Here is a 13,971-nt window from a genome sequence, read left to right as displayed (position 1 = left end):
GTGCTCGAGAAGTCCGGCCTGGGGGAGGGGTTCGGACGTTGGACACGGGTCCTTTACTCCTCTGCTACAGCCAGGGTGCGGCTGGGAGCGGTCGTGTCCGCAGCATATCCAGTACGCGGGGGCACACGGCAGGGTTGCTCGTTATCTCCCCAGTTGTTCGCATTGGCAATGGAGCCTTTGGCGGCGCAAGCGCGGACAGGAGCGGTGTACGGCGGGGTTCGTTATGGGGAGGAGGAACATCATATATCCCTGTACGCGGATGACCTCCTGCTGTACCTGGAGGACTCCGGTGACGCCTTGGAGGGGGCTGTGGAGATGCTCTCGCGCTTCGGCGAGCTCTCGGGCCTCAGGGTCAACTGGACCAAAACCTGCGTTTTCCCGCTGCGGGCAGATGTCCCATATTGCCCTCCCACTCGGGATGTGGTATGGGAAGCTAAATGCTTTACTTACCTGGGAGTCCGGATATACCACGATGTCGAAAATCTCTTGGACGGTAATGTAGGGCGTTGCATAAGGGCTTTGAGGGGATGCATGGCCTTCTGGGCTGCCCTCCCGCTCTCGGTGCTGGGCCGGGTCGCGTTGCTGAAGATGGTGGCTCTGCCCCGACTGCTCTATTACTTCCGCACACTGCCGATATGGATACCGCAGAGGATCTTTAAAGAATTGAAGTCGCAGATCATCAGCTTCCTATGGGGGTCGGGACGGCGACGGGTAGCCCTGACGGTTCTGCTGCGGCCTAAACTAGAGGGGGGACTGGCGGTCCCCGATTTTGAATTGTACTACCTGGCGGCGCAGCTACAAGTGCTGACACAGAATGTGGCCAGGGTGTTCCGGGGCCCGGAGCTGGGACGAGGGACGGGCATCCAGAGACATGTCCTGTCTTACATAGTCATGCAACAGAAATTAGACCTGAGAGATTTGTCCATCGAGGAGCGGACTCTCCGGCTATGCTGGCAGAGGGGCATGCGGAGAGCAAAGACGGTGAGACCTTATGCACCGGAGATCCCGCTGGGGATGCTGACGGCGCTGCCGCATGGAGGCGACTGGTCCCCGCTAGCGGAGTGGGAGGAGCTGGGGTTGCAGATGGTGGGGGACCTCTATATAGATGGGGTGCTGGCCCCCTTCGGGGCTTTGCAGGAGCAGTTTGGCCTCCCGGATGGGAGTTATCTCCTGCACGCGGCGGTGAGCGCGGCAATACAAAAACACTGGAGAAAGGGGCTGGAGGAGCCCTCTGTGGCACTAACCTGTCAGTACGTGGCAATGGCGGCGGGAACGATTAAGGCGGTGACATGCCTACAGGCTAGACTGCTGCAGGAGGGGTTGGAGCCGCTTGCGGCATTAAAGGAGCGGTGGGAGGAAAGCATAGGCAAACCCATTCCGGACACCATCTGGAGCCACATCATGCGGAGGACATGGAAGGGTAGCGGGAATGCCCGCTTTCAGCAGGTGCACTTCTTCATCATTCACAGGGCGTATTTGACCCCGGGAAAGATTAGCCGGTACTTTAAGGTGCAGGAGGCCGCTTGCCCGCGCTGCCTCACACTGGGAGCTGAACTAGAGCATATGCTGTGGGGGTGCCCGAAGCTTGGGTCGTACTGGACTGAGGTGGGAGAGATCTTGAATACTATAACGGACCGGGAGGTGGAGTTTGATATGGGGGCGTGCCTGCTGCTCTGGTTCCCTCACACAGCAAAGACAAAAGTGACGAGTAAATTTATTGACTTGGGGCTTATGTTGGCTCAGAGAGAGATTACGTGGCACTGGAAGTCCCGGGAGGGTCCATCAATCGGGCGGTGGATGTCCGAGTTATTAAAATGGTCTAGATGCGAGAGTGAAGTCAGACGGCGGCAAGCGATTAAGGCGGACAATGAAAAGGGGTTAGAGTGGGTAAGGGCATGGGAGCTGATCGAGCAGGCCCTGCAGGATTGCCGGCTCGAGCGGGCGGAACGGGAGCGCGAGGAGAACGGAGTTCCTTGAGGCTGAGGACAATAGATGTAACCCCTGACGGATGGCACGACTTAGAGTTAGGGACCACTGGAGGGGCCCACAACAGCAGCAGTTGGGGGGTGGGGTGGGAGGGGGGGGAGTTCCTGAGGTGGGAGGGTAATGCTATATTGAGTTGGATGAGGAATGTAGCTGTTGGGACAGAAAAGCAGAGGCTCCCATGGGGCATGATCCAGGCACCGCTATGAGGCGATAGTTGTGTTACTTTGCTTAACTGTCTATATATGCCGCCCGGCCCCCGGGATGTGGGCTGAATGGCTGTGTGCATTGCTAAACCGAAGAATGTGATCGGAGATTGTAGGGGGTGCCGGTTGCCCCGATGGTTATTTTGCTGAAAATGTTGCAATAAAAAACATGTTTTAAAAAAAAAAAAAATTTAGTTTCTCTATCTACTATGTATGTGCGACGTGGATACACGTGTTCCAGGTATTGGGCAGTTATTCCATCTCTAGCCGAGATGTTTGAGGACGGGAATATGCTTGGCAGCTGGGGACATATTTGTATGCTCCCAGAGCAGGAATGTACTTCTCAAAACTGCACAAAATGGGTTCTTGCAGCAGGATTATCCGATTTATCCTCACGGGAAAGGCTCCTCTCTGGATATAAATCCATATTACCCATGACCCTGAAAAAGATGGGATTTTAAATGCCACAATCATGGGGTTTATAGGGGAAACCAGGGAATGAATTTGACCTACTTAATTACCATTCTGATGAAAGAAACCTGGCTCGTTGAACCAAACCGTGTGATGTTTAGTGATTCGCGCCTGGGCCCCATATTCAAGAGTTCATAGAACTGCTAGTCTCTAGAAATGGCGGCTGCTGTGCTTTCATCCCACCAACTGACACAAGGCTGAACTCTCGATGACTCCACACTCAGTGATGCAGAGGTAGCACTAGTATCACCGCACCTTGGGTTTCTAACAGCATTTAGCACCATAGCGCTACGAGGTTGCCACGTGATTGTGCGCGGCATTCAAGTGTGCATGTATTTAAGAGTGTGTTGCTACAAGCTCCCCAATGATCATGCCTGGTTTCCTGTTAGCGCTGTGTTTTCAAGACTTTCTCCCATGTAATAAGCCTCAGGGTTCAAGGCTTCAGAGGTAGGGATGCCAACAGCCTTTAATGTCTGCTTAAACTAGTATACCTTTGAATTACTTCTTTCCTTACTATGAACACTAACAATGGATGTGTTATGTTATGTTCTAACTATCCCGTCTCGATTTCGCTTGTAGTACGTATTTGGTCTGTACCAAGAACATGCTGGCAGAATTACAACACCTGAAAAAAGTATAGGATTGGTATCTGGTTCAGTAAGTTGCACCTGCTCACTGATCACGATTCTGGCCTTCACTTTCTGAGCATTTGAAGAAAAGGCTATTCGCAGTGATCACAAGAAGACTGTGTGGCAAAATGAACACATCCTCCTGGCACATTGTGTCAGTGTTTTCAAACAGGAGGATGATCCTTTTCTTCATGCCAGGGCAACCACATCATCGAGTTTAGTCCTACACTACTTAAGAGAGATGGAGAACACGCTGATGTAAGAAGTTACGCAAGTCGATTCCCCTTCATAGTTCCTGTGCACATGACTGGATTCTTTAAAACACTCAGAGCCCTCTTCCTAGTGCCAAGAGACTGCTTAGGCGGTGATGGCACTATAGAAACCCCCCAACATATAACATATTGTACAATAAGTTGCATAGCACAAGTTATAGGCAAAGTGATTTAAAAGCATTTATAAAGAGATGAAGTAGCAAATACTTTACAAGCTATAGGCTTTAGGAGGGGTTCTCTAGAAAGACAACCGTATAGACATTAATTGCATATTATTTTGCCTTTTTATTACTTTTTACTTGTTAGGTAGCCAGTCTGCCACTTTTATTCCCCGTGGTTTCGAGGCAACAACTAGTTGGCGAGACTTGAGCTTCTGTTGGACTGCTGCCTCCTGTATGGAATATGAAGTTAGAAACAGCATCTATTTTTAAAACGCAATTTGTACTGTTCAGTTTAAACCCATAGAAACATTTATAAAATGGATCAATTGGGAACCACATTAAACAAAAAAAAGGATTTCAAGCTCAGTGCTGCAAGAACAGTTTTTATCTCCGTCGTCTTAGGTAATTATTCTACATCATTCCTACCATCGCATGGGATGTAACTATGTTGACTACATAAGCTTGCTTGCCACAGGGCACTCATCCTCAACTTTTATGCCTTACCACTTTCAAATGTCACCAGCCACCATTGCGCGACAGGGCTGCCCCTGTTGTTCTTGCACTCGAACCTTTAGCTCAATATCTACGGCAAGTTATGTTTCCCTATGGCATTCCCATACATGGTACAGTCTATTCTGTGTCACTCTATGCAAATGACATGTTATTGTATTTTCAGGACTTGAATAAAAGTACGCAGACAATAGCTGACGTGTTTTCACAATTCGGGGTGCTATTGGGGTTACATCTCAATGCCACCAAGTCAATAGCATATTTTTTCAATAATACATATGCTGCCCCCTTTTTAAGATTTGGTCAGTTGCAGTTTAGAGTAGAACCTATAACCTTTAAATATTTAGGAATCTAAATATTCAGAACTACCGCCGACACTATAGCCGGCAACGTAGTACGGAACGTCAACTCCCTTCGGTCCCAGGTCTCCTTTTGGAATACTCTACCGCGCACAGTAGCGGGCCGTCTTGCGGTATCCAAAATGGTCATGCTGCCTCTGCTGCTTTACCAATTTGTAAACCTGGTTATCCTCCCAGCATGGATTTTTAAGCCTCCCACCTTTTCACTTGTTGAAGTCTATTCACATAATGGGGCATGGCCGTCATCTAGTCCAGTGGTTGTACCGAGGGTTGCGGGAACATCTGAATATCCCATTGGGGCCTCTCAGACATAAATGGGAAGATGAATTATCACGAGATTTGGAAGATAAGGAATGGACCCAAATGTTGCAGCATCCTAGAAAGGTATCTCGTAACTGCCGATTGAAAGTAATACAATTATTTATTTTGCATAGGGCCTACCTTACCCCGAAAGCACTACACAAAATGTACACTATAACCTCCCCGAACTGCCCCAGATGCCCCGCCCAAGACGCTGATTTAATCCATATATTCTGGTCATGTCCGGCGTTGCATGGGTTTTGGACGGAAATTATTCAGAACCTGTCCCTACTAACAGAACGCACGCCTTGGGATACTGTAGAAGCCTGCATTTTAGGCCTTTTTCCACTTACCAAGAAATTGAAGCTGCTACGCCGCTTTGCTGGACTAGCCCTGATGATTGCAAAAAAGGCTAATTACACAACGCTGGAAATCTCGCACTCCACCACGTGCGGGTAAATGGAAGGAGGAAGTCCTCCGTTGGGCTACTGCAGAAAGGGAGGCACAACAGCGGGAGGAATCCAGGGGACTGCGAAAACGTCCAATATCCTTAGAATGGGCGCAGTTGGTAGAGCTTTTTAGAACAGACCTCAGGAGATCTCAGGAGAATCCCAACCTCCACAAATTCATATTGGTGAGGCTATTCGTTCCCCCCTCACGCAGCGATTGGACCCCTAGCGGATGTCCTCTGTGTAGATTGTCATACTCCTCTCTCTTCCCTCCCTGGCCTCTTGCATTGTACTTGCCTCCCCCCCCCCTTTTTAGGTCGAGGACCGCCGGTCTGCCGAAGGCAGAACCGGAAGTCGGAGATTTAATGACTTGGAGAAGAGGGGCTTGAACCCGCCCCTCTTCTCCCCTGTTCTCCATTGGCTGGCCTCTTGAATGCTGGCCAGCCATTGGAGAAGAGGTCCCGTCACTCCGATCAGGCCCCGTCCTTTTCGGATCGGGGGGCGTGTTTTTTGCAGAAAGTCTAATTATCTCCTCCAGCCAATGGCAAGAGGAGATGACAGCAAAACACGCCCCCGAATCCGAAAAGGACGCTGCGTTTCTCCGAGGCATTTCTGCTCTGCCTCGGAGAAAGGCAGTAGTGTACTTGTTCTCACTTTCTCCGGATCATCTCGGAAGCTCCCGAGACCCCGCACAACGTCCCACGTAGATTATTACTAGCACGCTGCCCGCGCGGACGTGGAAATAAACACCAACAGCCTGGGACGGAGCCGAGCTGCCTGCAGCCAATGCACACAGAGGCCCCCAGCCGTGACGAGCTGAGCCGGGATTTGTCCGGCCCCGGAGGAAGCTCCCTCACGCGCTGGCAGCAGGGGGGTGCTATATAAGGCCCGGGCACGGTTACCGCTGCAGACTTTATCCTAAGAGTTGCGTGCAGCAAACTACAGCATCTGCTCACCTCCTCTTCGGGCTGGACTGTAGACATACAGTGCAGTCACCTGGCGCTGCACCGGTGGTACCTGCACGTGTCAGGTGGTCTCTTCTGGTGGGAGTGTCCTCTCACACGGAGGTCTGGTGTCAGAGGTGATATAATTGGCTTGCTCTTAAAATACCGTTGTGGAAATGTGTATTGGTTTTATGATGAGTATATGCGATATAGTGGACATGCCGCAAACTTCAGACCCTGAAGGGGCCAGAATACAAACATTTTCACAACTGTCGTAGACATTTGCACCAATTTTCACACCAACTGACCAGTGCAAGAACGACACTCTTATCGACCAGCCGGTGCATAAATGCATGCGTTTCCTTCCGACGGTGGATGCAGGCTTTTTTGAAGTGGCGAACCCGTGCCAATTCGTTAGTGCACTGGTCAGTGCAAATGGCGGTACACCATTTATTCGGCACTGAGGCATTTATGCGACACGCATGACCTTTTACTCATTTTTTGCCACTTGTTAATGTATCCGAAAGTTATTTAGCGCTCTAACGTGTCACTTTGCAACTACATCTTAAGAACTCTTTGGAAAAACACTTCCTCTTCCCCAGTCAGAGCATATCTGACTCACTTGTGAGAATTATCCAAATGCACGAATGACAAGCTATATAAGTAACATTTTTGCTGTAATCTTGTAGATAGTCTGTATTTAATTAATTGAGGTGATTCCTGGACAGTTTTTTTTAAAGATGAACGTGCATTTGAATTGGTAATTTGCTGGCATAGACAGCAATAACATTCACTGAGTTGATACTAGCTTTTGTTCCAGAACTAGACTCGTTGATTAAAGTTATTGTCGGGGAAGTGGGCTCTTCTTTACAGCGGAGGCAGCTTGTTTAATGGCTTAAATATTTACTTGTGTAGAATTCTGCTGCTTTTTGACCACACCTCTTTCCCTACTCCAACTTCCATTATTATAACGCAAGTTCATTTATTTAGTGGTTACTACCATGACGATGCGTTAAGGCGCTTTTATAGGGTAGAGGTGGAGGTAATATACACCCCCTACCACCACCAAGAACTAAGACAGGAACCCCCGCCGCACCCCGCACATCAGCCCTAGCACGTCCTTGTGGAGGGAGCGTGTGTGCGTGTCCCTGCGTCGTGAGCCGGGGGCCATATTATCTGGAAATTGTCCCCTTTTCACTGCCGTGGAGTGGCCCTTGAGGAGCCGGAAGGCTCCCTCGTCGTGCCTCCAGTCTCGACACGTTCACTCCAGCTAACCTGTGGAGCAGAGCGTGACCGGGCGTGTTTTCTCAGAGGCAGAAACTGCACCCCTGCAGTGACAGGGGGCATGAACGAACTCATTGTCCGAGAAAGAGCTCGACGCGCTTGACCGGTGTTTAACTTGTAAAAAAAAGAAAGAAAGAGCAGGGCTCTGGCGCCGTGGTTGTCGAATGCCAAGGGTGCCCAGTGGCGTAGCTATCATCGTGCAGCAGGTGCGTTGCCACCGGAGCGCCTAGTTTGCTACAAAAAATGGTTGTTTTTCCTACAAAACTAGTGCATGGTGGGGCAAATTCTTTGTTAGCATTAGTTGGACACTCTTGCAACGCCAGTGAGGCTGCCTGATCTTCATTCTATCTCGTGCCCCACCACCCACCTTCCTGCCTCCTCATCTCACTCATACAGGTTCTTTTTCAATTTCAACCTTCTTTTCCCACGTTGTCACTGTTTTTATATATTTCTCTTTCTCCACATTTCCCTCTTTCTAACCCCTTGATCTGGGTCAAAGTCTGATGAGGAAAAGGGACTACCGGTACCAAAAAACGAGTCCTGGAGCCCACCGCCGGCAATGCCCTTCTCCATATTTGCAAGGTGCTAGCCACTTTACGTGGCTAAACCATGCCTTGTCAATATCGTAGCCTTTCATGCAGTTTTCTACACCAAAGGGGCGTGCAATGGGGGTTGCTTCTGCATGGATTACATCCATTGCTATTTCACGCTGCCCCAGATTTACAACGAATGGTAAATCAGAGGCAGCGCCGAAAACTAACGCCAATGACAGGGTGGCATTAGAATGGCGCAACAAGGAGAAACTCGTTTTTTTTTTGTTGGTCTTTCTACGTATGCTGCATTATGCAGCACCCACAGAAGCAAAGCACAGTTACAGATTGTTTATGTGCAGGAAGGTGTTCCTTCCTGCACATAAACAAAGCACCCTTGCACCATGGTACAATGGTGCCTGCACTGGTGCTAGGCAACTTTTTTAGCGCTAGGGGAAAACATAGGGGTGCTGTGTATTTTTATAAATATGGCACATCCATGCATGAGTCAGTTGTCACGTGCCCTTTGTATATGGCCTATTTGTGCTCTCTATGTATGGCTTGTTATAAATGTAGCAACATTATTGGGCCTGATGCACAGTTCTCGGCCACAAATGAGGGATGTGCGGTTTGCAATGGGACTTCCTTCCAAATGGGAATGTAATTTGCAATCTGACCCATGTACTAATAGACTGCACTGCAAATTATATATTTGCAGAGAGACTCAAAAGGACTTGCCTAATGAATATTATTAATTAGACAGGTCGTAATGCGTGACTCTCGGTGATTGGCTGCAAATGTGGGCATAGTGGCCTGCAAGGGACAGCAGACCTCTCTCTTTGCATTTGCATTGCAGATGGTAAACATTTTTTTAAAGAAATCCATATCCATTTCAGGGACAGTTACTGCTTTAAGAAACAAGCATTTACAATGCAACGGTCTCGGCATTGTTAAAGTTAGAGCTGTTGGCATTGCTCATGACATTATTTTTGTTTATGTTTTTGTTTTTAAAACATGTAGAGAAACGGCATTGGTATTTACAATGTCAATAGCTTAATCAGTGTGTGTGTAGGTGGCTCTGTGTGTGGGTGCAAATGCAATAGGTCTCGCATTTGAGAGTGATTAAGCTATTGACATTGTAAATAACAATGCCGTTTCTTTAAATGTTTTAAAAACAAAAACATAAACAAAAATAATGTCATGAGCAATGCCAATAGCTCTAACTTTACCAATGCCGAGACCGTTGCATTGTAAATGCTTGTTTGTCTTCCCTAACACTATCGGTTTGCACTTATCACCTGGTACTTTCTACCATGATATGATGTAATAATTTCATAGCGGCAACTGTTTTTCTTGTTGCGGGTTTAGTCACGAAATTTATGTTGTAATATTTTAATAGCAATATCTGTGAATTTTTCCTTGATTTAAACAACATGATCATGCACAGGTGCATATGTACAACTTGCAATAGGAATATTTAATATGGTATGCTTATAAACTGCAGATTATTTCCTTACGAGAAGAGTATGTAAGAAGAATTGTGTACATATGTAAAACACATTAGAAATACCCAATAAAGTTTGTTTTAAAAAAAAACTGTTTCTGAAGGGTCTTGTGAAGAGATTTCCACCTTCGCCCTTGCATTGTGCATGATGGGCCCTAAAGTTAGTGTTAGCCTGCCTTTTGAGCTTTTGCGCAATTGTGATATGAAATTTGTGACTTACACCTGTTTGTCTGGTGACATTAAGAGTCCTGCCTTTACAAAGCAATGCTTATTTGAGAAGGTTGTCTCTGTAGGACATGTTTAGGGTGACCACTTTGCTTTCGCTCTACAAGTTTGTTGAGGATTAATGCGTTGACTCGAAATATAGGGTTAATTCTAAACTGGGGTAATAAGTGGTTTGTCATTTTCATGTAGCTCGACCACTTTAGCATTATCATAGGTCCCTTATCCAAAATCGTAAGATCTCGCTGGATACTGCTTCAATGATAAATAAAAAATATATATATTCGATGGAAAAGTTGCCTACCTTTTGTAACATTGGTTTGATGAACAGTGTCTTTCTGAGATGTGTTGTGCACATCTCCAGGAGTGTGATCCTGAAATATTAGATATGCAACTCTGCGTCATAACCGAATGTAAGAAGTTTTCTGGGCTTCCAGTTTTAAAAGAACGCAATATCCATCAAAACAAACTATGGTGAAGATCTGTATCAATCCAAGTTGTTACAGATAGCGAAGAGTCTTTCAAGAGTTAAACAGCATACAGCAATAGGTATCCTTTAAGAGAAATGGGTATTGTTATTTCTGTAATGAAGTTCCTGCTACATCAAACATGATTTGCATGCTTGCATATTAAACGACCTTTGGGTGGGCTCAGAGGAGTCCTTTAAAAATCCAAGCACTCGCCGTTTTCATCACCAGTCAACCTATTTTTTTCTTACATAGAACTAAGTTTTTGAAAATTGTTGTGTTTTTAAGGATAAGAGCAGCCCACATCCGGTTTTACATATAATTATTAGATTTTTTGTAATAGAACTACATATTACAACCATCTTTATGAATACATATAATCATGCATTTAAACAAACAGAACCTAAAATAAATCATTTTAAGTCCGTTGATCTCAATTGTGTTCACCTTTTAGAAAAGGTATGGCTAGCGTTTCAAGTTTTGTGAAGCGGCCTGGCTGAGTGCGGAGATACTTGGTGTATATCAGCACCATCTGCCAGGTCCTGTTCTGAGGCTTCCTGAGTGACCCTTTGCTCAAGAGCTCAGTTAAATGTTGTTGCAGTGAAGCCCACTTGACATTTGTCTCTGTTAATGAACTTCTCCCTAAATTTCAACAGTAACGATATCAGTTGCATCATAGGTCACGGGTGGTGGCACGTTGTACACTACATTCTATAAAGACACCACTGTACTAAGTTCAAATCCCCAGTTAAAAGCTATTTCGTTTAGCTTTACATCCTAATTTTGTATGACCCCTCTTTCAGTCTTCCTCTCCAGGTATTTTGCGTCCATAGTTGAAGACTTGCTTCATATGCTTGATGTTAAGCAAGCCTTACAATCATCGATGAACGTGTGAAGTACAGTCCAGGCAATCGATTGTGGTTAATATGTTAATGAAGAGTGAATTTTAAGGCAGGTCCGTGCACTGCTTCGTATTTTATTGCCACGTGGGCAAGCTGTTTCCAGAAATTATGTTACTCGATTTTAACAGGCTAAAGTGCACTACTATGTTAAATTGTTGGTAATACTGCTGTGGTTTTGAGGTGGTATTTGTCTGCACACACATTACCGTGTACTCCTGAAACGCTCAATACTGCAGATGATGGGGTCTGTTTGAGAAAGCCTTCCAGAAAACGTTTTTGCGTATGGTTTATGCACTTTCTCCCTCGCCAGTCTACACAACTACCGTTGTTAATCCGAATATTGGGACCCTGTATATACACGACATGTTGAATGGGTGTGGAAGTTATCTACCTGCAACAATTGCTCTTCCTATCTTTTGGTGTGTGAGATTTACCATGCTAACGTCCCTCGCCCACCTCACACTTTACTTGCATGTCGACTAAATGATATAATTTGCAGCTGAGGAAGTCGTAATTTACCAGTCTGGAACCGACATTGTAGGTCGTGTATTGAGGGGGTGATGTGGAGGGGAATATTGGATACATGGAAAGGAGTTTGTATTGACCGTTTTTTTTCACACCTATCAATATAATCATTTTAAGTATACACAATTATTTTACTGGAGTTATGTAGCCAGTATAGTTTTGCACTCCCAGATTATTAAGAGAAAAATCTGAGAAAGAGAATGTTTTCATTTCTGTTTTTTCCATGCATGTACTTCATTATGAGGTGATTTGGGGGCGGAGTGGTCAATTAAATGTGACTTTAAATCCCAAGGGTGTGATCATTGATCTGCTAGTCACATGAAAGTTAGGAAAATATTTATAATTTTAATACATTGAAATTGTTTTAGAATGCCTGAACAATTATTCTCAGCTAAAAAATGTTTTTAGGGTTTGTTAGTTCGCACTTGAAAGATACTTTTTCCACTGTGTTGTAACTCTTTCTGCTCCCACATTACTGTTTATATTTTAAAATACGTTTCCTTCAATATTAAGGCATTTTTGCCTTTTAATGAGCACAAAATGCACACGTATGTTGTTGATTTTCCCTGAAAAAGCTGGTACCAACAGTGTCCTACCTTTCCTTTGTGTGCCAATACGTGCATACTTTATATTTGTTGCATATATGTTACAGTAAACATAACTGCAAACTGTTTTGTGGCATTGGTAAACATTAAGATTTCAAAATTACATTAAATCGTGCAGTTGTCAAATGCCAACTTTAGTTGAATACAATTTTTCTTGCATAGATGTCCTTTTACCTTTGAGGGGGGGTTTATAGACGTGGGACTTAATTGTAAAAAGTAATTCCTTCCTGTAGTCCTCAGACACAATAAGAACACCTACCCTTGTTTACATTAGTAACATTCACCTTTCATCTCTTACTTCTCTCTTGTCTTGTAAAATCCTTGTAGTGTGTGTAATGACATATTGTACCGATGAGAACTGTTAAGCAGTAGGTGAATGTTCCCTGTAATGCTGACATGTTTAAGGGATGCACGGCTCATTTAAAAACATGTTTCTTTTTTGTTTTCTCATGACATAGATGCGTATTGCTGTCTGTGTAACAATATGCTACCTGAAGTGTTTATGTTGTTTAGCCAATATTTGACACTTTGTGGTGACATCCAGTTAATGCTGGCCCAGAATGCAAATAACCGAGCTGCGTATTTTGAGGAATACAATTACCAAACAAAAGAAGATCATGAAATACTGCACAGCCTTCATAGAGAGGCCAGCTGCCAAGGTAATATTTAAGCACGTCTTTTTTAATTTGTTAATATTTATAGATTTTTTTCTTGCATTATATGAAAATGTTTTCTGATATTCTGTTTGTAGTGTTTCACTGATTTCACTGAAAATGATGTGTTCGAGGCATATGAGCTGCAGATTACACACTTGTGCATAGATCGCCATCTGGTCTTGGGCCCAGATGTTTGCAGTTTGTTTTTCCTCTTGGAAAGTCTTTGGAAGTCACGAGGTCGGTGACTCCTCCTTTGGATTGTATTGCGCATGGGCTTCGGCTCCATCCTCAGATTGCTCCGGTTCCGAACAGCTTCCAGTTCGACGATCGACGCGCAATCCTCACCCCAAACCGCGGTATTGTTTCGATCGCGATCTCACCCACTCGACGCGCCTTCTCATCGGCACAGACCTTTGGTTCCAGTCGTAGACAGCGGCCTTCGGGCCTCTCCAAGCTCCGGTCCTGGCTAATGGAAAGGACTCCATTTAAAAAGTGCCCTCGATGTGGGTCCGAATTTCCCCACACCGATCTCCACGAGGTATGCAATCTCTGCCTCTCCTCTGAACACGAGGCTCGAGACTGTCCGGTGTGTAAGTCCTTCCGGTCCAAAAAGACTATTCGGGACCGAAGAGCCAGAAGAACTATGGCGCACTCCTCGACGACGATTCCGGACGACATCTTCGGAGAAGCCATCGACGCTCCAGAGCGTTACATCGACGAGGGCCTCGTCAGCGCTTCCGAAGCCGACAACTCAGATGTGGAGGACATCACCCCGGTGCAGAGGGTCGTGAGTACTGATCCCACCCCCTCCCACACACACCCCTGCCGGCAACGAAAAAGGCTCCGGTCACACCTTCGCCTCTGGGCCTAGGCAAGACCAAGGACACTGCTTCCAACACTGCACCTTCGTGCCCGGTAAAGAAGCCAAGCAAGCCTTCCGGCGGCTCGGGCTCGAGCCAGCCTACCGTTGGTGCTGATAAACACGCTTCGGC

The 13,971-nt window shown here is 46.0% G+C and overlaps 1 protein-coding gene across 2 annotated transcripts in view; it reads left to right on the top strand.

Annotated features, from left to right (window-relative positions):
• Window positions 1–13,971, top strand: part of EDRF1 (erythroid differentiation regulatory factor 1) — a 412,080-nt gene that overhangs the window by 271,189 nt on the left and 126,920 nt on the right. For both annotated transcript variants that reach the window (XM_085606261.1, XM_085606259.1), the window contains one exon: window positions 12,782–12,982. In XM_085606261.1, coding sequence (XP_085462387.1) covers window positions 12,782–12,982 — 201 coding nt within the window. The remainder of the gene's footprint in view (window positions 1–12,781; window positions 12,983–13,971) is intronic.

Source organism: Triturus cristatus, chromosome 1_2 (genome assembly GCF_964204655.1).
Source record: "Triturus cristatus chromosome 1_2, aTriCri1.1, whole genome shotgun sequence".
NCBI classification, from domain to species: Eukaryota; Metazoa; Chordata; class Amphibia; order Caudata; family Salamandridae; genus Triturus; species Triturus cristatus.
Note: the sequence above shows the minus strand (reverse complement) of the source record. Positions and strands in the feature narration are given on the sequence as shown.